This window comes from Chiloscyllium punctatum, chromosome 29 (assembly GCF_047496795.1).
Source record: "Chiloscyllium punctatum isolate Juve2018m chromosome 29, sChiPun1.3, whole genome shotgun sequence".
In the NCBI taxonomy this organism is placed as follows: Eukaryota; Metazoa; Chordata; class Chondrichthyes; order Orectolobiformes; family Hemiscylliidae; genus Chiloscyllium; species Chiloscyllium punctatum.
In genome coordinates, this window is record NC_092767.1 from 74949076 (window position 1) to 74973134 (window position 24059).

At 45.7% G+C, this 24059-nt stretch overlaps 1 protein-coding gene across 6 annotated transcripts in view; it reads right to left on the reverse strand.

Annotated features, from left to right (window-relative positions):
* Positions 1 to 24059, reverse strand: part of sirt2 (sirtuin 2 (silent mating type information regulation 2, homolog) 2 (S. cerevisiae)) — a 106706-nt gene that overhangs the window by 26104 nt on the left and 56543 nt on the right. Inside the window, exons 1-6 of one of the 6 annotated variants that reach the window (XM_072549465.1) lie at positions 9698 to 10259; positions 9509 to 9608; positions 7090 to 7127; positions 5173 to 5221; positions 3305 to 3421; positions 188 to 229 (exon numbers count right to left, since the gene is read on the reverse strand). In XM_072549465.1, coding sequence (XP_072405566.1) covers positions 188 to 229; positions 3305 to 3421; position 5173 — 160 coding nt within the window. In that variant the 5' untranslated portion in view covers positions 5174 to 5221; positions 7090 to 7127; positions 9509 to 9608; positions 9698 to 10259. The other 5 variants (XM_072549463.1, XM_072549462.1, XM_072549464.1 and 2 more) reach the window with 5 other exon arrangements.

The following is a 24059-nucleotide window of genomic DNA, read 5'->3' on the forward strand; positions in this document are numbered from 1 at the left end:
AAGCCACCCGGCTCACAGACTATTAGGGATGGGTAACAGATGCTGCCCTCACCACAATCCATGGTTTTCTTTTCAATTCACAAAAACCCTAGAAATGCAGTCTCAATTCCCTCTCCCCATTAGGAGAGAATAAATCTTCGAAGCCTCTTTTTAGAAGAGACTGGTTTACAGAAAGCCACACACTTACATGTTGATATGCCAGCTCCAACCATGCATATAATCTTCTCACCTGAAAGGAAATTGAATAAAAATCTTAGAGTTCAACCAAGAGTCAAACACTTAAAATAATACTCCTTCACTTTTGTCCCTTAAAACGTGAAGAAAAGATTAATAGAGATATGTGGCTAAAGTTGTATGAGTGTTATCGTATTGCCTGGTTATCAGGGTATGGTCCTCCTGTCAAATGGTGCAACTTGAAATGGTAAAGCTGGAATTGCAACTCAGTTCCTGCAGAGTGAGAGTTCATAGTTCGAGGGGAGGCAGTACTGTCACTGGATCAGTCATCCAAAGGTCCGGCTTAAAGTTCTGGGGGAACTTAGGTTCGAGTCCCATGCCAAACAGTGAAACTTAAATTCACTAAAATCTGGATTTAAAAGCTGAAATAAAAGGCAACTATTGTCATTAAAAATTCAGCCGGTTCTCCAATCCTTTTTGGGAAAGAAATCCGTAAACTTTATCCAGAATCTGGCCTACATACAAGTCCAGGCCAACGGCAATGAAGATGGTTCTTAAAAGTCCTTGGAAATGGATCAGAAAACTCAAACTGTTTCCAGAGGAATGACTGTGATGATACTATGGCTTTAAGAGTGTGGTTTATTCTGTTTTTTTTTGGCCTGGCTTTAAGAGGTGCATTTTGTCGTGGGTTTTTTTTGATGAGTGGTTTTAAGACAGAGTCCAAGAGCTGTCAATGTGGATCCAATAAAGTTACCAGCTTGATGCACCTTGGGCTTTTAAAAAAAAATGTTGTAACAATAGAAGCAGCCTGAGTGGGTGGGGTTAAGCTCCCACAGAGCCAGTTTGAGTTTTCAGTAGCTGTTGTTGCTGGGTCTTGAAGCAGAGCCTGGAAGCTGCAGGACATCTCTCTCTGCTACTCTCTGTCAGAGATTTTTCATGTTTTTTTTCAAAGATGTGCAGGTTAGGGTGGATTGGTCATGCAAAATTGCACCATAGTGTTCAGGTTTGTGTAGGTTAGGTGCATTATTCAGGGGTAAATGTAGGATAGTAGGGTAAGGCAATGGGTCTAGGTGGGTTATTCTTCGGATGATTGGTGAGGATTGTTGGGCTGAGGGGCCTGTTTCCACACTGTGGGGATTGTATGATTCTGCTGCTGGAACTACATGGGAGACAATCTATTTTACTGAATTTGCCGTTTGCCAAGGGTGTGTTTATGGAATTTATGGAATGTTACTGCATTGGAGCTGTTACTGTTTAGTAGTTAATCTATTGTTCTGTTAAGTTTTCCACAAGAATGGTTCTTCCAATTCCTTCTTCCCTTTGCTGTATTTTAACAGTAATGTATGAATGAAGTGTGTTTTGCTTCAAGCCTGGCAGTTTAACCAATCAAACTTCATCCAAAACAACGCCCAGCACCTGCCTTTAAAATAAGAAATCGTGAGGGTCTAGGCTATCTTCTTAATATGGTAAAAACAATGACTGCAGATGCTGGAAACCAGATTCTGGATTAGTGGTGCTGGAAGAGCACAGCAGTTACTGCGAATCCTCTTGCAAGGATGCCTGCCTTGAAGAAGTTTTCCTCCTCTCTCTACAAGAATCTCAGGGAGTCCCTCTCCCACTGCAACTCCCAGGTCATTTCCTCTGCCTTGAAGCTCTTCAACCATGTCGTGATCTCCTTTTCCACCTATCCACTCCACCCTCTCCTCCTTGACCTGTCACCTTCATCCCCTCCCCCACTCACCCATTGTACTCTATGCTACTCTCTCCCCACCCTCATCCTCCTCTAGCTTATCTCTCCATGCTTCAGGCTCACTGCCTTTATTCCTGATGAAGGGCTTTTGCCCGAAACGCTGATTTCAAAGCTACTTGGATGCTGCCTGAACTGCTGTGCTCTTCCAGCACCACTAATCCAGTATCTTCTTAATGTGTTTTGATGGGGTTTTGTCCATAACACAAGGGATGGGCAATTAATGGTGGCCTAGCCATTGGCACCCACATCCCATGAAGGCGAAAGATAACCAGGGAAATGTCACTAATGTTATCTCCACTGGCTGCTGAAGCTGGGAGCTAGTACCTGACCACACTCTAGAGGCAGAAATGATGCACATTGTAAGAGAGGTCAGTGACAATAAGCTTCACTTCGAGGGATGGCTGGAGCTTGGGAAATTTAAAACATCAGAGCGGCCAAAGAGGCAACTCCTCTGAACTAAGGCAGCAACAGCACCTCACTGGGGAAAAAAGTAGAAGGAGCTTTCTTCTTCTCTTCCCCTCTTCTCGTGCCACACGAGGCAGACAAAGCTGCTTCTCCAGTTCGACGGTTTTTTGGAACAAGTCGCTAGCCCATCATCAGAGGATATAGTTGAGGAACACCATTTCATATCAAACATGGCTAACCAGGGGACTGTCCTACTTGTACTGCCTGACATGGAAAGACTTACAGGCTGATCATCAAACTGCCTAGCCATATTACAAATGCACCCCCCCCCCCCATAGTCATCGGCTCCTTGAAGAGGGCCCGATCCCAGAGTTAGAGGCTCAAAGGCCGGGATTTTAATTACTACGTCAGAAAACTAGAGGCAGCTTTACTCAGCACTTACCTTCTCCCAGCCTGACTTGGCTTCCATTTTAAAATTCTTATCCTTGCCTTTGACTTCCTTACCCATCTAGCTTTACAACCAACAAGATTGCTGCACTCCCCAATTCCAGGCTCTTGCGTGATCTCTATATTAATCGCTGTGCCACTGGTGGTCAGGCCTGCTGCAGCCAGCGTCTCAAGTTCTCAAAATTCCGTCAGAAACATCTCCAACTCCCTCTCCTCCTATAAGATGCTTCGAAGATCTGTGGGTACGCATTTGGTCACCTGTTCTAATGTCTGCCTTCATGGCACAATGTCAATATTTGCTTTATATTGTTCCTGCGATGTGTTTTGAGATGTTCATTGCATTAAAAGGGCTATACAAATGCAAGTTATAGCTATTGAAAGTATTCCAATTTATCACTGACATTGGGGAGTGGTGCAAAGTCTGCAGAAAAAATAACTGTTTTCACAATAAAAAAAAAATGAAGTACAATTAAAAACCAAATAATATCCTGGTCATAAAATATACTCACGATTTCACTGACAACTTACATTTTTTGTTCAGGATGTATTTTGCTATTCCTTCGATGCTAAGTTCTTCCAAAACCTTCTCGGGTTGACGTTCGTGCAGATCGAGTGAACGCGACAACAAGTTCCTCAGAAAATCCACTGCAGAGAAAAGGTCAGAGAGTAACACATTACAGAATATTCCAGCACAGGAGGAGGCCATTCAGCCCATCACGCCTGGCTCAGCTCTTTGAAAAAAGGAGAAAGTGAGGACTGCAGATGCTGGAGAGCAGAGTCGAGTGTGCGGTGCTGGAAAAACACAGCAGGTCAGGCAGCATCTGAGGGACAGCTCCTCAGACGCTGCCTGGCCTGCTGTGCCTTGCCAGCACCACCCTCTCAACTCAGCTGTTTGAAAAGGCCGTTAAATAAGCTTCACACAGCAGCATCTGTGGCGAGAAATCAGAGTTAATGTTTCGGGTCTGGAGTCCCTCCATCAGAACCAGTTCGGTGATCCTTTCTGTTTCTGACCTGAAACGTTAACTCTGATTTCTCTCCACAGATGCTGCCAGATCTACTGAGCTTTTGCAGCAACTTCTGCTTTTGTTTCAAGTCATCAAGAGTTCATACAAACCTACTTAGCCACAAAATAAATAGGGGAGGGGGAAGATGGCAGCTTAGTGGTATTGTCACTGAATGAGTAATCCAGAGGCCTCAACTAATGGTACAAGGATGTGGGTTCAAATCCTGCCCCAGTAGCTGATGTCACAGTCAGCTCATAAAATGTGGAGTTATAAAGCTAGTTTTGTGGTCACTGTTATTGAAACTATCATTGATTGTTGTAAAAGCCCATCTGGTTCACAAGTGTCCTTTATGGAAGGAAGGAAATGCGTGTCAGGTTTGGAATGTATGAGACTTCAAACCCACAGCGATGTGGTACACTCAACTGCCTTACCTAATCACTCATTTCATGATCAGTTTGGGATGGAGTAACAATTGCTGGCCTGGTCTCCATCACCTACAGCACGTGAAAGAATGAAATGAGTCTACCTCCCATCATTCTAAACATAATTAAACAAATTGACTGTCAACTCACTACTGGGGCAGAGGACTGTGCTCAAGAGTTGCCTCTTGTTTTTCCCCGAAGTGACGAGCAGCAAAAGGTTCAGTCCCCCCTCACTAGACTGACTTCATTGTGTCTAAATGGTCACAGCTCACAAGATTCATGTGACTTTAGCTTGCGACTCCTGGGTTTAACTTGGAGGTGGTGAACAAATCTTGGTGACCACTGGGGCACTGTCCACATCCAATCGTGTTACATCATCGCAATTCACGGCAAAGAAAGTGAGAAACTATCGTTTTAGAATGGTCAATGATAATCCATTATATGCGTCTCTGCCAAGACATAGTGGGGGGGGGGGGTTATAAATCATTGAAGGAGGCCATTCAGCCCAATCCGTCAGTGCTGGTTTGTCAAAGATCGAAATAAAATCCAAAAGAACTGCAGGTGCTGTAAATCAGGAACAAAAACAGAAAATGCTGGAAAACCTCAGCAGGTCTGGCAGCATCTGTGATGGGGAAATCAGAGTTAACATTTTGAGTCTGGTGGACCCTTCCTCAGAACCGATTTGTAGGTTTTGAAACAGCATTAGCGCCTGGTTACTAGCCCAGCGACATCCCCACAACACCACCACCTGTGCCATCAGAAGCTGAAAAGAAAAGTTAGTGACTGGCCCAGCCTGAGAAATAACATGTGGTTCGCCTCAATACAGCAGCTCACTCGTGGATGTGGTGACATATTCCAAAAATAAGCTGACAGCTTCAGACAGGGTAAGAAGAGAACGGGGGAAATAAACAATGAGAAATGTGAATAAAATAAAGGTCAGTGAGACACTACTGACAAAGACCATACGTACTTTCAGAAACATGGGATGGCCCACTCGTTTCTCCTTGAGACTCTGAGCTCTGAAAGACAAAGAAAACTGCTGAAAGTTGCTGTCGTAAATTAACTAGAACAATCTACGCTAACCCTTCTCTCATACAGGTATTTCTTCCAGAACCTGATAGTTACATTCCTGTGTGACCTTGTGCTATACAAAAATCACGCGATACAAATAGCGTTGGCGACATAAGCACGTTATTGCCAGAGGCTTTAAAAGTCTGCATTTTAGAAAGTGTTCACTATTCATCCAATGTTACAGCCAATTTGCATTAACAAAAGATGCGTTGTAGCAGAACTACCTGTACTTACTGTTTCTAACACAGATCTATCTTCCTTTCGATGGCATGACATTAAGCACACAACCTCGCCTACAACTTCAGTGCCATTGGGAAGGTGGGCTGCACTGCCGCAGGAGCTTCCCAGCTGGGATGAGACTTTTCATTCGGTCTCGAAGGGGGATAGGAGAGTGCAGAAAAGTGGGGTTGGTGGGGCCATTTGCAGCAAAACATTGTGCACTAAAAGAGAAGTGCAGTTAGACAGCATATTCCACACCCTCACGATACCATGGAGCACATTTCTGTTATGTGTCTTTGAAATGTAGTCAGTCATGACACAAGTCACCAGATAACCTATTTAGTTAAGGTGATGGGGTGTCGAGGTATAACTGTTGGCCAGGACACGAGGACAAGAATGCCCCAAAGATTTCTGGCTGTGTGTTTTTATTCATTTGTGGGACGTGGGCATCACTGGCTGGGCCCAGCATTTATTGCCCGTTCCTAGTTGCCCCTTGAGAAGGTGGGGGTGAGCTGCCACTGTAGGTGGACCAGGGATTCTAAGGTTTTGACCTACTGACACCAATGGAGTGGCTACAGAAAGCCTCGTTTACATTAGAAAGTAAGGAATAGGAACAGGAATGGGCAGTGTGCCTCCACAAGCCTGCTCTGCTATTCAGTTAGATCATGGCTGAATGTTCCATAAGCCTCACCCCCTTCCCTCTCTCTGGAACCTTCTTCAGCCCCACAGCCGTCCCGAATCTCTGCACTCCTCTAATCCCTGCCCCTTGAGCATCCCCAATTTTAGCCGCTGCACCACTGATGGCTGAGCCTTCAGCTGCCTGGATCCTGACACTCATCAGTTCTCCATCTCTCTCCTCCTTTAAGGTGCTGCTTCATACTTGGTCATTTGCCCTAATTTCACTTGACCTGCTTGGTATCAATTTGGAATTACCACTGGAGTACACTGACAAGTTTTATTTCTTTAAAAGCACCACATCAGATTGTACGACTTTATGACTCAATCATACAGCTGTACAACGTGGAAAGACACCTTTCGGTCAAACTCATCCATGCCAACCAGATATCCTAAATTAATCCAGTTCCATGTGCCAGCACTTGGCCCATATCCTTCTCAACCCTTCCTATTCATGTACCCATCCAGATGCCTTTTAAAACCAACCCAAAGAAACCCAAACATATAAAGAGAAAGCAGGAATCATCAGCAGTGCTTCGTCTGGAGGTTCACTGAAGATGTTACCGAGTATGGTGACAAAACATCTGAAAGTGAACCTTCCAGCACAGTGAGCAAACCTACATCCAGAGCCTTTTAAATGTTATAATTGTACCAGCCTCCACCACTTCCACTGGCAGCTCATTCCATACACACACCACCCTCTGTGTGAAAAAGTTGTCCTTTAGGTCTGTTTTAAATCTTTCTCCTCTCTCCTCATCTTGTAATTAATCCTGACCCCTAAGATATTCATTGTGTTTCAATATATAAACCTATGCTGTCTATCTATTGAAATACAATGAATATTTTAGGGATCAAGATTAATTAGAAGATTCTAGAGTCCATAAGCTGCATTCCAGAATAAATTAATATACTGTTTCGGTACCTCACTTCCAGAGTCGGCGGCTGCTTTCGGTTCTGAGGCTAAAGAAAGACAAGAAACACATTTCAGACGAGTTTTGCATCACAGGTAAATTAAAGGGGTTAAAGGCATACCCACCAGCTTCAGAATAAAAATGAATTGACAGCCGGATTTCTCAATTCACTTGCACAATCACATCAACTGGAACAATACTGGGCCAGAATCACAGAACTGTTCGAGAGCAGGAGGCGGCCATTCAGCCCAACACATCTGCATTGGCTTTCCAAATGAGTAATTCACTTAATGCTCACCTCCTTACTTTTCAGCTTACATAATTCCCTTCTGAAAGCCTTGACTGAACCAGTCTCCACCACGCTTTCAGGCAGTGCATCCCATGCCGCGACCTACAGTCTACAGCACGGAAACAGACCTTTTGATCCAACCAGTCCATGCCGACCATAATCCCAAACTAAACTAGTCCCTCCTGTCTGCTCCTGGTTCATATTCCTCCAAACATTTCTTATTCATGTACTTATCCAAATGTCTTTTAAACGTACTAACTGGACGCGTATCCGCCATTTCCTCTGGGCGTTCATTCCACACATGAACCATTGCCTGTGTAAAGAAGTTGCCCCCATGTCATTTTTAAATCTTTCTCTTCTTACCTTAAAAATGTGCCCTCTTGTCTTCAAATTCCCACTCTAGGGAAAATACACTAGCCATTAACCTTCCCTAAACCCCTCACGATTTAAAAACCCTCAATAAGGTCACCCCTCAACCTTCTAAACTCCAGTGAAAGAAGTTCGAGCCAATCAAACTTCTCCTTATAACTCAAACCTTCCATTCCCAGCAACCACTTAGTAAATCTTCTCTGAACCCTCTCCAGTTTAATGATATCCTTCCTAAAACAGGGCAACCAGAACTGGACACAGTACTCCAGAAGAGGCCTCACCAACAACCTCAACATGACGTCCTAAACATTATACTCAAAGGTCTGAGCAATGAAGGCAAGTGTGCTAAATGCCTTCTTAACCAGCCTGTCTACTTGGTCAAAAATGCTTTTTCTCATATCACATTTGCTTCTTTTGCAAATGGCTTTAAACCATTGCCCTCTCATCTCAGTCCTTTCATTAGAACCAACAGTTTTTTTCCTATGAACGCTATTCAGATCCCTGACGATTCAAACATCTCAATCAGATCTCCTGTCAGCCTTCTCTTCTCGAAGTAAAACAGTCTGAAACTTCGCCAACCTATCCACAGAACTGAAGTGAAAAACAACACTTCTGTCTCTTTTGGAAAATAACACGATTTCCTCCCTCCTAACTCAACCTTCAAAAATGGTAAGAAAAGCAGGATATCCTGAAGAGGATCAGTGGAGAGACGAAATAGTTAACATTTCAAACAATAGGAAGAGAAATAGGCCATTCGACCCCTCAAGCCTGTTCTATCATTCAGTATGTTCATGGCTGATCCAATATTCCTTATGTCCACTTTCCAGAGTGTTCTCCGTAACCCTGGATTCCTCTACTGATCAAAAACCAATCTATTTCAGCCTTAAATGATATGATTTATTAACAAAAACCATGCCACAAAAGTCCTACTGTTCCAAAGAAGTCACATTGGACTCAGAACAATAACACTCTCTCTCCTCAGATGCTGCAGACCTGTTGAGTTTTTCCAGCAATTTCTGCTTTCATTTAACTTTTTGCGTATCTGCAGCACTTGGCTGTTATTTAAGTGGCGATGGGGCAACTGAAGAAAGAACAGATCAGACCAGAGGAAATATACAATGGGATAAACGAGACTCATTACCAAAGGTTAGTATACAAAAGGTAAAAAAAAAGGTTTGATGCAGAGGTAACGTCCTGCAAGTGTTGGAACTCAATATGGAGACAACTGTAAATTTTCTCATCCAATTCCTAAATCATACTCTCATTGTTGTGATTATTGCATTATTACAGCACAGGAGCAAGACATCTGGCCCATTGAATCTATGAAGAATTTACACTGGCTAACACTAGGAAATCAAGAGGTGGCCAAGGGCAGAGACTGGGCTGGACAGGAGAATTAACTAATGGAGCAGAAGGACTTCTAACACAAAAAGAAAAACACTGCGAATGCTGGAAATCTGAAATATAAACTAAACATCATGCTGGAAAAGCATGATGAACAGCATTGATGATGAGACAGAAGATAGCATAAAGACTTAACACTTCCCAGATATCCTGATCTGAAGTGGATGATTTATCTCCAATTTCTAAAAGCTAACATGCAGGCACAGCAAGCTATTAGGAAGATAAATGGTTTGTTGGCATTCATCTCAAGTGGATTGGAGTACAAAAGTAAAAGTAGCCTTGCAACAGTTGTATAGTGACTTGGTGAGACCTCACCAGTAGTACTGCGCACAGTTTTGGTTGCCTGAATTAAGGCAAGATACACTTGCCATAGAGGAAGCACAACTGAGGACTCCCAGATTAACCACGGGATGGCAGCAGTTTGATAAGGAGGGACGAAGGTGGCTGGATCTGTATTGCTAAAGAGTTCTGAAAAATAAGAGATAACTACATTGAAGCTTACACAGGGACAGGCTGGTAATGACATACCCCCTGTACCTAAAGCCTGGGAACATTACCATGTGATAATGGGCAAGCCGTTTAGGACTGAGGTGAAGAGGAATTTCTTCACTGAGACAATGGTGATTTTTTGGGGGGGATTCTGTACCCCAGAAGGATGTGGAAGCTCAGCCATTGGGTTCTGAAGGAGGAGATGAAACATTAACATTGTTCTCTCTCCACTGCAAGGCCTGTTGAGTTTCTCCAGAAATGTCTTTGTATCAATCTTTGAGCAGTTTCAAGAATGAAACAGACGGGTTTATAGAGTGTAAGGTCATTGAGTGGTGAAGATACAGTTGGAAAGTGACGTTTTCACAAGAGATCAGCTGTGGTCTCAGACTGACAGAGCAGGTTCAATGGGTGGAATCCATTCTTCTCCTGTTTGCTCTGAGGTAAACAGCCTTCTCCTTGTGACTACATGCATCAGGGGCTCCTCCCTACAGACTATGACCTCCATAGTCCCTCCCCTAGAAACTAGGGCCTGCAACGTCCCCTCCCCAGTGACTATGAGCTACTCTGCGATCAGCCATTTCAATTCGCCCCTGGAAGGAAGTTGTGGTCATGTCCAGCCTCCCTGCTCCTTTGATTGGCTCAAACGAACCAGAAGACGGCCGCAACCTCGCGTCCATTGGGCTAGAGCGGCTGCCAATCAGGTTCCGGCGCCGCCCCTTCCGCCCGGCGCCATTTTGTTTGCGGCTCCATGGAGACGGACAAGAGGCGGCAGTTTGACCGAGTGCGGCCCGTGCCTCCCCCAGCACAGACACTGAAAGAGGCCGCAAGCGCCCTCACGCTGCGGGCCTCCGGCCGCCTTTCACCTTTCGGTTCCGACATCGGCAATCTCTCTATCTCTGTCTCTCCTCTCGAACCTCCCGCCGCCGCCTTCGTCTCCCCTCCCAAACTGCTCGAACCCCAAATACTTCCGGGCGGAGGGACGTGTAACCCGAGGAAAGGTTCCGCCCTATGGGTTGGTGTGGTGCAGTTGGATGCTGTGCTGGGACCTGGCCCTGGTGGCTATCTCCATCCGGTCGATAAGGAAGAGGACAGAGATAAAGACTATAAAGAATACAATGGCTGCGTTAGAGAAAACAATCATAACGTCCATTGGGGATTGGGGCGGGGGAAGAAAGCCTAGTGGCACCAGTTTTTTTTTCACACATTGAAAACATCTTGGCAATGCCTAACCTGGGGGTGAGAAGTGATGGCACAATTAGAATTGTGACCCAGTCCCTGCATCTTTGCTCAGGAGGGTGTTGGGGGATGGCCTTAGTTCCAAAACTGCCAACATCAAGGAAAATGCGTATAATCAGCAAGAGAATCCCATTTTCCGAATCCTAAACAGCTCACCATTAGAATCCCTACAGTGTGGAAGCAGGCCAACAGAAACATAGAAGATTGCAGCAGGAGGAGGCCATTTATCATGATCACTGCTGATCGTCCAACTCAATAGTTAATCCTGCTTTCTCCCCATAAGCTTTGATCCCATTGCCCTAAGTGGTAGAACTAGCCACCTCTTGAATACGTTCAATGCTTTGGCATCAACGATTTCCTGTAGTATTGAATTCCACAGGCTCACCACTCTTTTGGTGAAGAAATGTCTCCTCATCTCAGTCTTAAATAATTCACTCCTAATCCTCAGTGTGACTCCATTCAGCCCAGCAAGTCTACACTGACCCTCTACAGGATTGAAGACCATCCTATCCTGTAAGCCGCCTCCTTGACCTACCCTTTCTTCCTTCCCACCTATCCACTCCACTGATTTATCACAATAAGCTCCTACTTGCATCGACCCATCACTGTCCCATATACCTTACCCCTCCACCCCACCAGCCTCCTCTGAACTCCCTTCCCTATCCCCCATTCCGAAATGTTGGCTTCTCCTCCTCCTTACGCTGCCAAGCTTGCTGTGTTCTTCCAGCCTCCTGTTTGTCTGCATTTCCCATGGCTAATTCACCTAGGCTGCACATTCCTGGACAGTATGGGGCAATTTAGCATAGCAATCCACCCTAAACTGCACATCTTTGGATTGTGGGAGGAAACCACAGCACCCGAAGGAAACCCACGCAGACACGAGGAGAACATACAAACTCCACATAGACAGTCACCCAAGGCTGGAATCAAAGCTGCATTCCTGGAGCTGTGAGGCAGCAATGCTAACCACTGACACCTTACGACAAACAAAATTGTCCAAGGGCTCCATAGTCAGATGTACAGCATGAAACAGATGCTTCGGTCCAACTCATCCATGCTAATCAGGTTTCTCAAACTAAACTAGTTCCATTTACCTGCATTTGGCCCATTATATGTCTAAACCCTTTCTATTCACGTACCAATCCAAATGCCTTTTAAATGTTGTAATTGCACCATTATCCACCACTTCCTCTGACAGCTCAATCCATACATGCACTATCCTCTACGTGAAAAGGTTGCCCTTTAGGTTCTTTTGAAATCTTTCCCCTCACACCCTAAACCTATGCAGTCTAGTTTTGGATTCTCCTACCCTGGGGAAAAGACCTTGTCTATTTACCTTATATATGCCCCTCCTGATTTTATAAACCTGCCAATGCCCCAACCTATTCAGCCTCTCCCTGTAGCTCAAACTCTCCAACCCTTGCAATATCCTTGAAAAGGGTTTAGAAAAGATTTACAAGTCTCCGATTGAAAATTTGGCATTGAGCGCCATGGACCCGGTTTGATTCCAGCCTGGGGTAACTGTCTCTGTGCAGTTTGCACATTCTCCATGTGTCTGCGTAGGTTTCCTCTGGGTGCTCTGACTTTTCCCACAGTCCATAGTTGTGCAGGTTAGGGTGGATTGGCTGTGGTAAGTTAAGGATTATATAGTAGGGAGTTGGATCTGGATGGTAGGCCCTTTGGAGGGTCAATCTAGACCCAATGGGTTTAATGCCCTGCTTCCACACTGTGGGGATTCTGAGGTGGTTTTTATCGTATTGAGGCATAAGCTACCCGTGAAAACGCAGTAACTCCACTCCTTCTTTCTGGATTTGTGGTGCTGGAAGAGCACAGCAGTTCAGGCAGCATCCGCCTCCGCCGGATCTGCTCCCAGGAGGACCAGTTCCACCACAGAACACACCAGATGGCCTCCTTCTTTAGAGACCGCAATTTCCCTTCCCACGTGGTTAAAGGTGCCCCCAACGCATCTCGTCTACATCCCGCACCTCCACCCTCAGACCCCACCCCTCCAACCGTAACAAGGACAGAACGCCCCGGTGCTCACCCTACCAACCTTCGCATCAACCAAATCATCCGCCGACATTTCCACCACCTCCAAACAGACCCCACCACCAGGGATATATTTCCCTCCCCACCCCTTTCTGCCTTCCGCAAAGACCGTTCCCTCCGTGACTACCTGGTCAGGTCCACACCCCCCTACGACCCACCCTCCCATTCTGGCACTTTCCCCTGCCACCGCAGGAACTGTAAAACCTGCACCCACACCTCCTCCCTCACCTCTATCCAAGGCCCTAAAGGGCCATCAAAGTTTTACTTGCACATGCACTAATAATATTTTTTGTATCCGTTGCTCCCGATGCGGTCTCCTCTACATTGGGGAGACTGGGCGCCTCCTAGCAGAGCGCTTTAGGGAACATCTCCGGGACACCCGCACCAATCAACCACACCGCCCCGTGGCCCAACATTTTAACTCCCCCTCCCACTCTGCCGAGGACATGGAGATCCTGGGCGTCCTTCACCGCCGCTCCCTCACCACCAGACGCCTGGAGGAAGAACGCCTCATCTTCCGCCTCGGAACACTTCAACCCCAAGGCATCAATGTGGACTTCCAGTTTCCTCATTTCCCCTTCCCCCACCTAACCCTAGTTCTAAACTTCCAGCTCAGTAACTGTCCCCATGACTTGTCCGGATTTGTCCTACTTGCCTATCTTCTTTTCCACCTATCCACTCCACCCTCTCCTCCTTGACCTATCACCTTCATCCCCTCCCCCACTCACCCATTGTACTCTATGCTACTTTCTCCCCACCCCCACCCTCCTTTAGCTTATCTCTCCACGCTTCAGGCTCACTGCCTTTATTCCTGATGAAGGGCTTTTGCCCGAAACGTTGATTTCGAAGCTACTTGGATGCTGCCTGAACTGCTGTGCTCTTCCAGCAACACTAATCCAGAATCTGGTTTCCGGCATCTGCAGTCATTTTTTTTTCCCCACTCCTTCTTTGCATTGCGATTCAATCTTTTACGTCCACTTGTGAGGTGAATGTGTTGGGGATCTTGATTGGTCTTTAATGATCTGCTAGTATCCACAGAAAGAGGATTTCAGATATTTACAGTGTAGCTTGCAGCATTTCTCCCTCATTATATAGCTGTATAGTTGATGGCCATGCCCAAAACTCTGGGATTTATATAATTCCAAACTTCTTTCCCTCTGCGGAGAGATCTAAAACCTCTTGCTTTGATCAACCATTGGATAATTGCTATAGTGTGCATTGGCTTGGGTCGAATTTCAAACCAAAGAATGATTACAGTTCAAAAGGAAGTCATTCAGCCTATCAAATCTGGTCTTCTCCCCACAAGCCTGCACTTTCTACCATTTCCAATAACAGTCTAGATCCCTTTGGATTGCCTTAGTGGAATCTGCCTCCACTACCCGCGCAGCCAGTGCATTCCAGAACCTCACCATATGATGCCTAGAAAAGCATTTTCTAATATTCCTTTCTTTTGCCAAGTACTTTAAATCTGTGCCCCCTCTTGTTCTCAATCCTTCTGCAAATAGGTACAGTTTCTCCCCATCTCCAGAGATCAATAAAGGTTTACAGAACAGAAAAAGGCTCAGCCCATCAAGTCTGCACCTGTCAAAAAAAAAAATCACCTCACTGTTCTGCCTCTAACCCTCCCCTCACAGACAGTGTGTTCCAGACACCACCACCCTCTTGGTGAAATTAGTTTTTCCTCAGATCTCCTCTCAATCTTCTGCCCCTTCCATTAAGTCAATGCTCCCGGGTCATTGATCTCTCCACCAAAGTTCCTCCTGACTACCCTTTCATAATTCGACACATTAATCATGCCTCCTCTCAATCTCCTCTGTTCCAATCAATCCAATCTCTTCCTAACTGAAATAATCCATCGCAGGCCACACCCATTTGCGAGTACTAAGATCTGAAACAATACAGAATTGCTGGAGAAGGCTAGCAGATCTGGCAGCATTGGTATAGAGAGAAACAGAGTTAATATACAGAGTCCAAGTGATCCTACTTCTGGTAAAACCCTGTTTCTGGTAAATGGCAGTGACATAGTTCCTGAACCTAGATCTTGACCACTCTTTCCACTTCTTGTTTCTTTTCTATTTTTCCTCTCCTTTTTCTTGTTAATTTTACCTCTTTTACTTTATTTTCCTCTCATTGAAGAGCTCAGTTGCAGCAGCGGGTAGGCCCAGTGTGAACTCGAGGGATGAGCATCTTGGCAATCTCTGTATCACCAAGACGGTCCTACCACCAACTCATGACAGTTGTGACAGAGGAGAGTTTGGGTTCCAATGCATGCTCATGGACACGGTGGCGGAGATGTATTTGGGCCCAGTACGGGACCCATCGGCAGCAGCTTCATCGGCAAGGTGGGCCTGAAGTGGAGTGAACTTTGGGCCCGTGCACTTCCTGGCAGCATCAGAGAATTCCAACAGTGTGGGAGCAGGCCATTCAGCCCAACAAGTCCACAATGACCCTCTAAAGAGCATCCCACCCAGACTCACCCCTGCACCCTATCCCTGTAACCGTGCACATCTTTGGACTGTGGGAGGAAACTGGAGCACTCAGAGGAAGCCCATGCAGACACGGGGAGAAGGTGCAAACTCCATACAGACTGCAGCCCCAGTCCTGATGAAGGGTCCTGCCCGAAACATCGACTCCTCCTGTTCTTCTGGCGCTGCCTGAGCCCCAGTGCTTTTTCCAGCTCCACATTTTACTGACTCTGACTTTCCCTCACTGTCTCCAAGTAATGTCACATCCCTCCCATACAATAGTTTCTAATAACTCCTACCTGTGGACTTGAGTCCCCTAGCTCAGAGGTAGGGACACTACCACTGCACCACAGGAGATCCTGCACCCACAACAGGTTTAGATGTTTCTTGTCCACGAATTCAAAGGTAAATGTTCCAGACCTCTGGAGCAGAAGGGGCTTTTTTCCCCATTGACTCTGTACAGCTCAATTAAAAAAACTTCGGCCGACTTTAATTCATTCCAATGTGATCCTTTTAATGCTTAAGGGAAGCAGTACAGACAGGACGTCCCGCCTATCCCTTGCTGTGATTGGTCTGTCTGCTCGCACAGGCGTGGTTCCGATTCGCTGCGGGGTCTTGTCAATCATAATGCGTCATTCGCTGCTCCTCTCGGCGGCACCATCTTGTTTCCTCGAACTACCGCCCCGCGGGTTAATTCGCTTCGGGCGCTTTGAAGAAACATCCCGGATCGCGGCTTTTATTAACTTTAAACTGTTGGGTGGCGGTTTTCGTTTACTCGGTACGTCTCCCCCCACCCGCTTCGCTCTCGTCCCGCGGTGAAATTATGTCCCCCTCTCGCGACGTTTCCGGTCCACACCCCACCCGCTCCCGAAAGCCTTCCGGGTAGCGCATGAGGCGGAAGAGCAAGGTTCCTACCTAGAGTACAGCCTGAGGTTCTCTCTTGGTATGGGTTGGCTGGCATATTTCAACAGGTCAATAACATACCGGATTATGAAGTAGAGGATTAAGTAAACAATCAGCGAGATGGCGATCATTGCTGCTGCCCCTTGAAAATAGAAGCAGAACAATGGCAATCCTTACATTTGTCAGAATTGGTGGCCTAATTTGCTTCCCAAATCCTCTTGAAGTCATGGTTGAGCTAAGCCTTGAGAAGGTTGACCTGATGAAGGAGCTGCGCTCCTAAAGCTAGTGCTTCCACATAAACCTGTTGGACTATAACCTGGTGTTGTGTGATTTTTTTAACCTTGAGGAGATTACTCTTCAGTGACTGAGCTGGGCCCCATATTTTGAGAAGCATATATTAGCTTTGGAGGGAGTGTGTTGCAGGTTGACCAAATTGATCCCTGGATTCCCAAGAGGAATACTGTCCAGTTTTTGTCGCCCTGTTATAGAAACATAGAAGATAGGAGCAGGATGAGACCATTCAGCCCTTCAAGTCTGCTCCTCCATTCTTCATAATCATGGTCCAAACTCACAGCCTAATCCTGCTTTCTCCCCATAACCTTTGATCCCATTTGCCCCCAGATGCTACATCTAACCACTTGAATGCATTCAATGTTTTGGCATCAGTTACATCGCATGGTAATGAATTCCACGGCTCACCACTCTTTGGTGAAGAAATGCGAAGGATATTATTAAAGCTGGAGAGGGTTCAGAAGAGATTTACCAGGTTGTTGCCAGGTATGAAAGGTTTGAGTTATAAAGAAAGGCTGAGACTTTTTTTTTACTGGAGTGTAGAAGGTTGAGAGGTAACCTTCAGAGATAATGAGGGGTCTAGATAGAATTAGTGGCAGTTGTCTTTTCCTTAGGATAGAGGCTTTCAAGACCAGGAGGCACATTTTTAAGGAGAGAGGACAGAGATTTTAAAAAGGCATGAGGCATAAAGGGTGGTTCACATGTGGAATAAGTTTCCTGAGAAAGTGGTGGATGCAGTGCAAATACAATGTTTAAAAGGCATATGAATAGATTCAGGAATCAATAAGGTTTGAAGGGATATGGGCCAGGATCGGGCAGATGGGACTAGTTCCGTTTGGGATTATGTTCGGTGTGGATTTGTTGGATTGAAGAATCCGTTTTCATGCTGTATGACTCTGACTCTATGACTGTGTGAGTTTTTATCTTCTGGAAATGCCATTGTTGTGTCCCCCTATTAAATGTCCTCTGGAAATCTACAGTGTATTCACCAATCCCCCATTATCAACAGCATGTGTTACCTCATCAAAGAAGTCCCCAAAGATTGAACAAGGATGATTTCCCTTTCACCACACCATGTTGGTTCTGCCTAATTACTCTTAACCTATCTAAGTGCCCTGTTATAATATAGAGATATAGAGTCATAAACATGTATAGCACAGAAACAGACCCTTCAGTCCAACTCGTCCATGCAGACCAAATATTTTTACTAATACCTTCTAAGATTTTCTGTATGGCAGCTATTAAATGGCCTGTAGCTTCCGGCTTTCTGTCTTCCTGTCTTATTGAATAAAGAATTACATTGGCTGTTTTCCAAGCAGGTATTATGAGGTTAAAAACAAACGTGGCTTAAAAGAATATAAGTTTGTTAAATAGAGTCCAATACGGCACTTCAGAACTCAGGTGGATCTCTCCACAGATGCTGCCAGACCTACTGAGTTTCTCCAGAACTTTCTGCTTCTATTTCAGACCGCTAACACCTACAGTTCTTTAATATTAAGGTACTCTGATAAATGAGGTTAAGGCAGATAAATTAAGTCAGGTCACAGCTGAGATCTCGAATTAACAGAACAGGCTGAAAGGGCTGAATAACAACTGTGAAAACCCCTGCCGACTTCTTATGAAGTTTATTCTGTTTGTTTATCGATGTTGGTTTGGAGCTTGGAGTGGGGAGCTAAAGATGACTTTTGGACTGGGGGTAACAGTTTGTGTTCAAAGCAAAACAGATCAAACAAACTTGATTTATGAGGCCAGACCTAGGAGGTTAATTGCAGGCTGACTCCTGATCAAAAGATTCTGCAGATGCTTCATCACCAGGACACAGCCTTACGTTTAAACAGCAGAAGTGTAAAATTATTAACAAGGTCAGTACCTGGGAGTGGGTTCCAGCAAGTCTGGAATGATCCTTCTGTTCAAGCAGATGGCAGATTTTGAATGATAACTGAAATGTCAAGGAAGATATTCATGGAACGATCAGACTTTAAATTAGGTTTTCTATGGAGAAAAAGAAGAGTATCTGGCTAATGATGCTCTAGGAGGAAGATTTAAAAGCTCCCTGCCTAACCTGCCATCAGGAACTCTTGGAATCTCAGAGAATAAGAATAGAAACTTGAGTGACAAATACTAGTGGTTTTACCTGAGTGAACAGTAAAAGTGACCCTGATCAACCAAAAAACAATCAACCAAGAAACCATTATCAATACTTACGGAACAATACATCATAAAAACAGTTAAGTGGGCAGTTTTACTTATTCTTTAAATGTGTTTGTCTGTCTTTTATGTGAACAGGGTTGAAAAAAGGTTTTAGGTTTACAGCATAGACAGTCCAAAGATGTGCAGGTTTGGGTGGATTGGCAATGCTAAATTGCCCATAGTGTTCAGGGATGTGCAGGCGAGGTGGGTTAGCCATGGGAAATGTACGATTACCGAGATAGGCTAGGCGTCTGGCTCTGGGTGGGATGCTCTTTGGAGGGTCAGTGTAGACGAGATGGGCCAAAGGCCTGCTTCCACGCTGTAGGGATTCTATATAAACGAGATTACTTTGTTGTCTACCTTTGCTCTGCCGAAGTTACTGTATTGTTAAAAAGATTACTAACTCTTTTGTTAAGCGACAAGTCAGTGTTGAGTTTTTACAATTTATTCAAAAAGTTGAGTTCCTGGACCATGGGGGGTCAATTTTGAGGGTGGTTGAAGGTTTTAATTTTACCGTGTTGTGCATACAGAAGTAGAAAGGCTGGTTTGGTTTGGCCATTTGCCTCTGTGTCACAATACCACCTCCAGCTCACCTGTGCCTGACTTATGATTGCAAGGATTACAGTAACAAAGGTGCTAGTTGCCTCGTGTATAGCTGACGAACCTGCTCTCTTGCATTCCCCACGGCTAGCTGAAACCAACCTTATGGAAAATCTGTTTGAATACTGTAATCCCAGCTGTGATTTGGTAAAGAGACAATAAAACAACAGACGCTGGAATCCAAACTGGACGGTCAGGAGGCTGGAAGAACACAGCAAGCCATTTTATAAGGGTTACACCCAAAATGTCGACTTCTCCATCTCCTGATGTTGCCTGGCTTGCTGTGATTTGGAAAAGGCCATTTTACCCTGGACATTACACCCTAAATAGGAAGGAGGAGGACTGGACAGACTAGATGCAGGGAGGTTTCCCCTGGTTGGGGGAGTCTACAGGGACCCAATCTTAAGATACGGGATTGATCATTTAGGACTGAAATGAGGAAAGAATTCCTCACTCAGAGGGTTGTCAACCTGTGGAATTCCCAACCACAGGAAGGACGAGACGTTGAGTATATTCAAGAAAGAGATTGTTACAGATATTAAAGACACCAAAGGCTTTGGAAGATGGGGGAATGTTTAGTTTATGTTGTCCAAGTGTCAGCTGTAACTCAGTGGGAGCACTCTCATCTCTGATTTGTAAAGTTCTGCATTCAAATCTCACTCCAGGATTCGAGAGCTGGCTAGTGAGGACTGCAGAGGCTGGAGATCAGAGTTGAGAGTCTGGCGCTAGAAAAGCACATAGGTCAGGCAGCATCCGAGGAGCAGGAGGGTCAACATTTTAGGCATAAGCCCTTCATCGGGCAGCACGGTGGCTCAGTGGTTAGCAGTGCTGCCTCACAAGCACCAAGGACCTGGGTTCGATTCCAGTCTCAGGTGACTGTCTGTGTGGAGTTTGCATGTTCTCCCCGTGTTTATTTGGGTTTCGTCCCACAATCCAAAGATGTGCTGGTTAGGTGGCCTAAATTGCCCATAGTGTCAGGGGCGAATATAGGAAAAGGGGAAGGGGTCTGGGTGGATCACTGTCCAGAGGGTTGGTGTGGACTTGTTGGGCCAAAGGGCCTGTTTCCATGCTGTAGGGAATCCGTTCTAATCAGGAATGAGGCTTGTGGGCCGGAGGCTGAGAGATAAGTGCCCCAGGCCCACAGGCCTCGTTCCTGATGAAGGGCTTATGCCCGAAACGTGGATTCTCCTGCTCGATGAGAGCTGGCTCTAAGGCTGTGAGTGCTGCATTGGAGGTCATAGAGATGTACAGCACGGAAACACCACATCCTCTGGCAGCTCATTCCATACACGTACCACCCTCTGCATAAAAAGGTTGCCCCTTAGGTCTCTTTTATATCTTTCCCCTCTCACCCTAAACCTATGCCCTCTGGTTCTGGACTCCCCGACCCCAGGGAAAAGACTTTGTCTATTTATCCTATCCATGCCCCTTATAATTTTGTAAACCTCTATAAGGTCACCCCTCAGCCTCCAACGCTCCAGGGAAAACACCCCCAGTCTATTCAATCTCTTTCCGGTCAGGTTGAACCGAAGGGTCTGTTTCCATGCTGTACATTTCTATGACTCTATGTGCAGGTCAGGGTGGATTGGCTACACTGAACTGCCCTATCGTGTTCACGGATGGGCATGCTAGGTATCTTAGCCACGCCCATAGTGTCCAGGGATCTGCAGGTTAGGTGGGTTAGCCATGGGGAAATGCAGGGTTACAGTGACAGGGTGGGATACTCCTTGGAGGGTCACTGTGGACCTGATGGGCTGAATGGCCTGCTGTAGGGATTCTATTCTATTTTCACAATGGAGCAGCTCAGAGATATTGGGCCTGACTCAATGCTGTAATTTTGACATAATACACAAATACTTTACACAGTCAACCTCAGTATAAATTCTAATGGAAATAGAAAACAGGACATTGAAACAGAAAGTGAATTTTACTCAGATATTCTGGTGCAATTACTTCCTACCCTCCGATTTTACTTCATTTTAAGGAAATATTGAGTTTGGTGTTTGTCTGTATCCAATTTGTTTGGGGTAAATATCAAAAGCTCTCTTTGACATTGTGATCCATCATTTATTTCTGTCACTCTATAAAGCATCCAGAGATGTTGGAGGGAACCGATGCTGTAAATTCTGCAAAGTTGTGCCATGGCTCAGGGTCTGTGAGGAATATAGGACTCACGGGAATTGTTTGGATCAAATCATCCCCTGAGGAATGACTCAGGGTAAACCTGCAGGGATATGGGCCAGGTGCTGGCAGGTGGGACTAGATTGGGTTGGGATATCTGGTCAGCATGGACAAGTTGGACCGAATGGTCTGTTTCCGTGCTGTACAGCTCTATGACTCTATGATTCCAACCTCCCAAAGTGGGAATCAGTCACCCAATGAGTATTTACGAGACTGGAGGCATCTGAAGTGACTGATGCCCATAGTTAAAATGGTTAGGAAATAACAGACAACTGAAGGAAGGAAGGAACCCTTGGAGTGCAGGTTCATAGCTCCTTGAAAGTGGAGTCGCAGGTAGATAGGATAGTGAAGAAAACGTTTGGTATGCTTTCCTTTATTGGTCAGAGCATTGAGTACAGGAGTTGGGAGGTCATCTTGCGGCTGTACAGGGCATTGGTTAGGCCACTTTTAGAATATTGCGTGTAATTCTGGTCTCCTTCCTATTGGAAGGATGTTGCGAAACTTGAAAGGGTTCAGAAAAGATTTACAAGAATGTTGCCAGGGTTGGAGGATTTGAGCTATATGGAGACGCTGAATAGTCTAGGGCTGTTTTCCCTGGAGCATCGGAGGCTGAGGGGTGACCTTGTAGAGGTTAATACAATCATGAGGGGTATTGATAAGGTGAATAGACAAAATCTCTTCCCTGGGGTCGGGGAGTCCAGAACTAGAGGGCATAGGTTGAGGGTGAGAGGGGAAAGATTTAAAAGAGACCTGAGGGATAACTTTTTCTCGCAGAGAGTGGTACGGGTATGGAATGAGCTGCCAGAGGAAGTGGTAGAGACTGGTACAATTACAACATTTAAAAGGCATCTGGATGGGGATATGAATAGGAAGGGTTTGGAGGGATAAGGGTCGGGCGCTGGCAGGTGGGACTAGATTGGGTTGGGATATCTGGTCGGCATGGACAGGTTGGACCGAAGGGTCTGTTTCCATGCTGTACATTTCTATGACTTGCATTTTTATAGTGCCTTTTAGGACTGACAGACATTTCAAGTCACCATTGTCATAGGTCAAATGCAGCAGGCAATTGTTACAGAGACAGGCCCTTTGGCCCAAATTGGTCCATGCCAATCTTGTAACATAGCAAGACTCCAGAAAATACAGGATGATCCTGACCAGATCATCTGATTTTGACAATGTTGGTCAAAATGATCAATGTTGGCGCAAAGCAGGGAGAGGTCCATACGATCTTTTCCGCTTGCCCCAAACAGGCAGGTACAAGGCCGATATGCTTAACATCTCATCACGCAGAGGGTGGTGCGTGTGTGGAATGAGCTGCCAGAGGAAGTGGTGGAGGCTGGTACAATTACAACATTTAAAAGGCATCTGGATGGGTATATGAATAGGAAGGGTTTGGAGGGATGTGGGCCAGGTGCTGGCAGGTTGGACTAGGTTGGGTTGGGATATCTCTTTGGACTGTGGGAGGAAACTGGAGCTCCTGGAGGAAACCCACACAGACACGGGGAGAATGTGCAAACTCCACACAGACTGTCGCCCGAGGCTGGAATCGAACCCGGGTCCCTGGCGCTGGGAGGCAACAGTGCTGACTAGGGATAGGGAGAAACTATCCCTGTCGGTAAAAGGATTGAGAATGAGAGGTCGGAGTTGTAATTCAAAGAATTCAAAAGTAATTCAAATCTTTTCTCGCATTGAGTCGCCCGTGTCTGAGATGCCTGTAACTGTGGTGGAGCCTGGCTCACTTGGGGATTTCAAAGAGGGCATTTGATGTACAGGGTTACAGGGGGAAGGCAGGAGAGTGGAACTAAGTGAATTGCTTATTCAGAGGGTCAGTACAGTCAGGATGGACTGAGTAGCCTACTTCTGGTGTTTAGACTTCATATGATCCTACTCCCAGCCCTCTTTGTTTCCCTATCTCCTTCTATTCCTTGTTCTGACTATCCAGTTTCCCCTTACTGTATCGTTGAGTCATACAGCGTGGAAACAGACCCTTTGTTCCAAACCGTCCATGCTGAGAATGTGCAAACTCCACCCACGACCCGTACTTTGGTCTAACGTGTCCACTCCAACCAGATATTCGACACCAATCTAGTCCCATTTGGCCCATATCCCTCCAAACCCTTCCAATTCATATACCCATCCAGATGCCTTTTAAATGCTGTCATTGTACCAGCCTCCACCACTTCCTCTGGCAGCTCATTCCATACACGCACCACCCACTGCTTGAAAAAGTTGCCCCTCAGGTCCCTTTTAAATCTTTCTCCTCTCACCTTAAACCTATGCCCTCAAGTTCTGGACTCCCCCAACCCAGGGAAAACACCTTGGCTATTTACCCTATCCATGCCCCTCATGATTTTATAAACCTCTGGAAGGTCACCCCTTAGCCGCTGAAAATCCAGGGAAAATAGCCCCAGACTATGCAGCCTCTCCCTATAGTTCAAACCCTCCAATCCCAGCAACATCCTTGTACATATTTTCTGTACCCTTTCTATCCATTTCCATGTCACTAAACCACTCC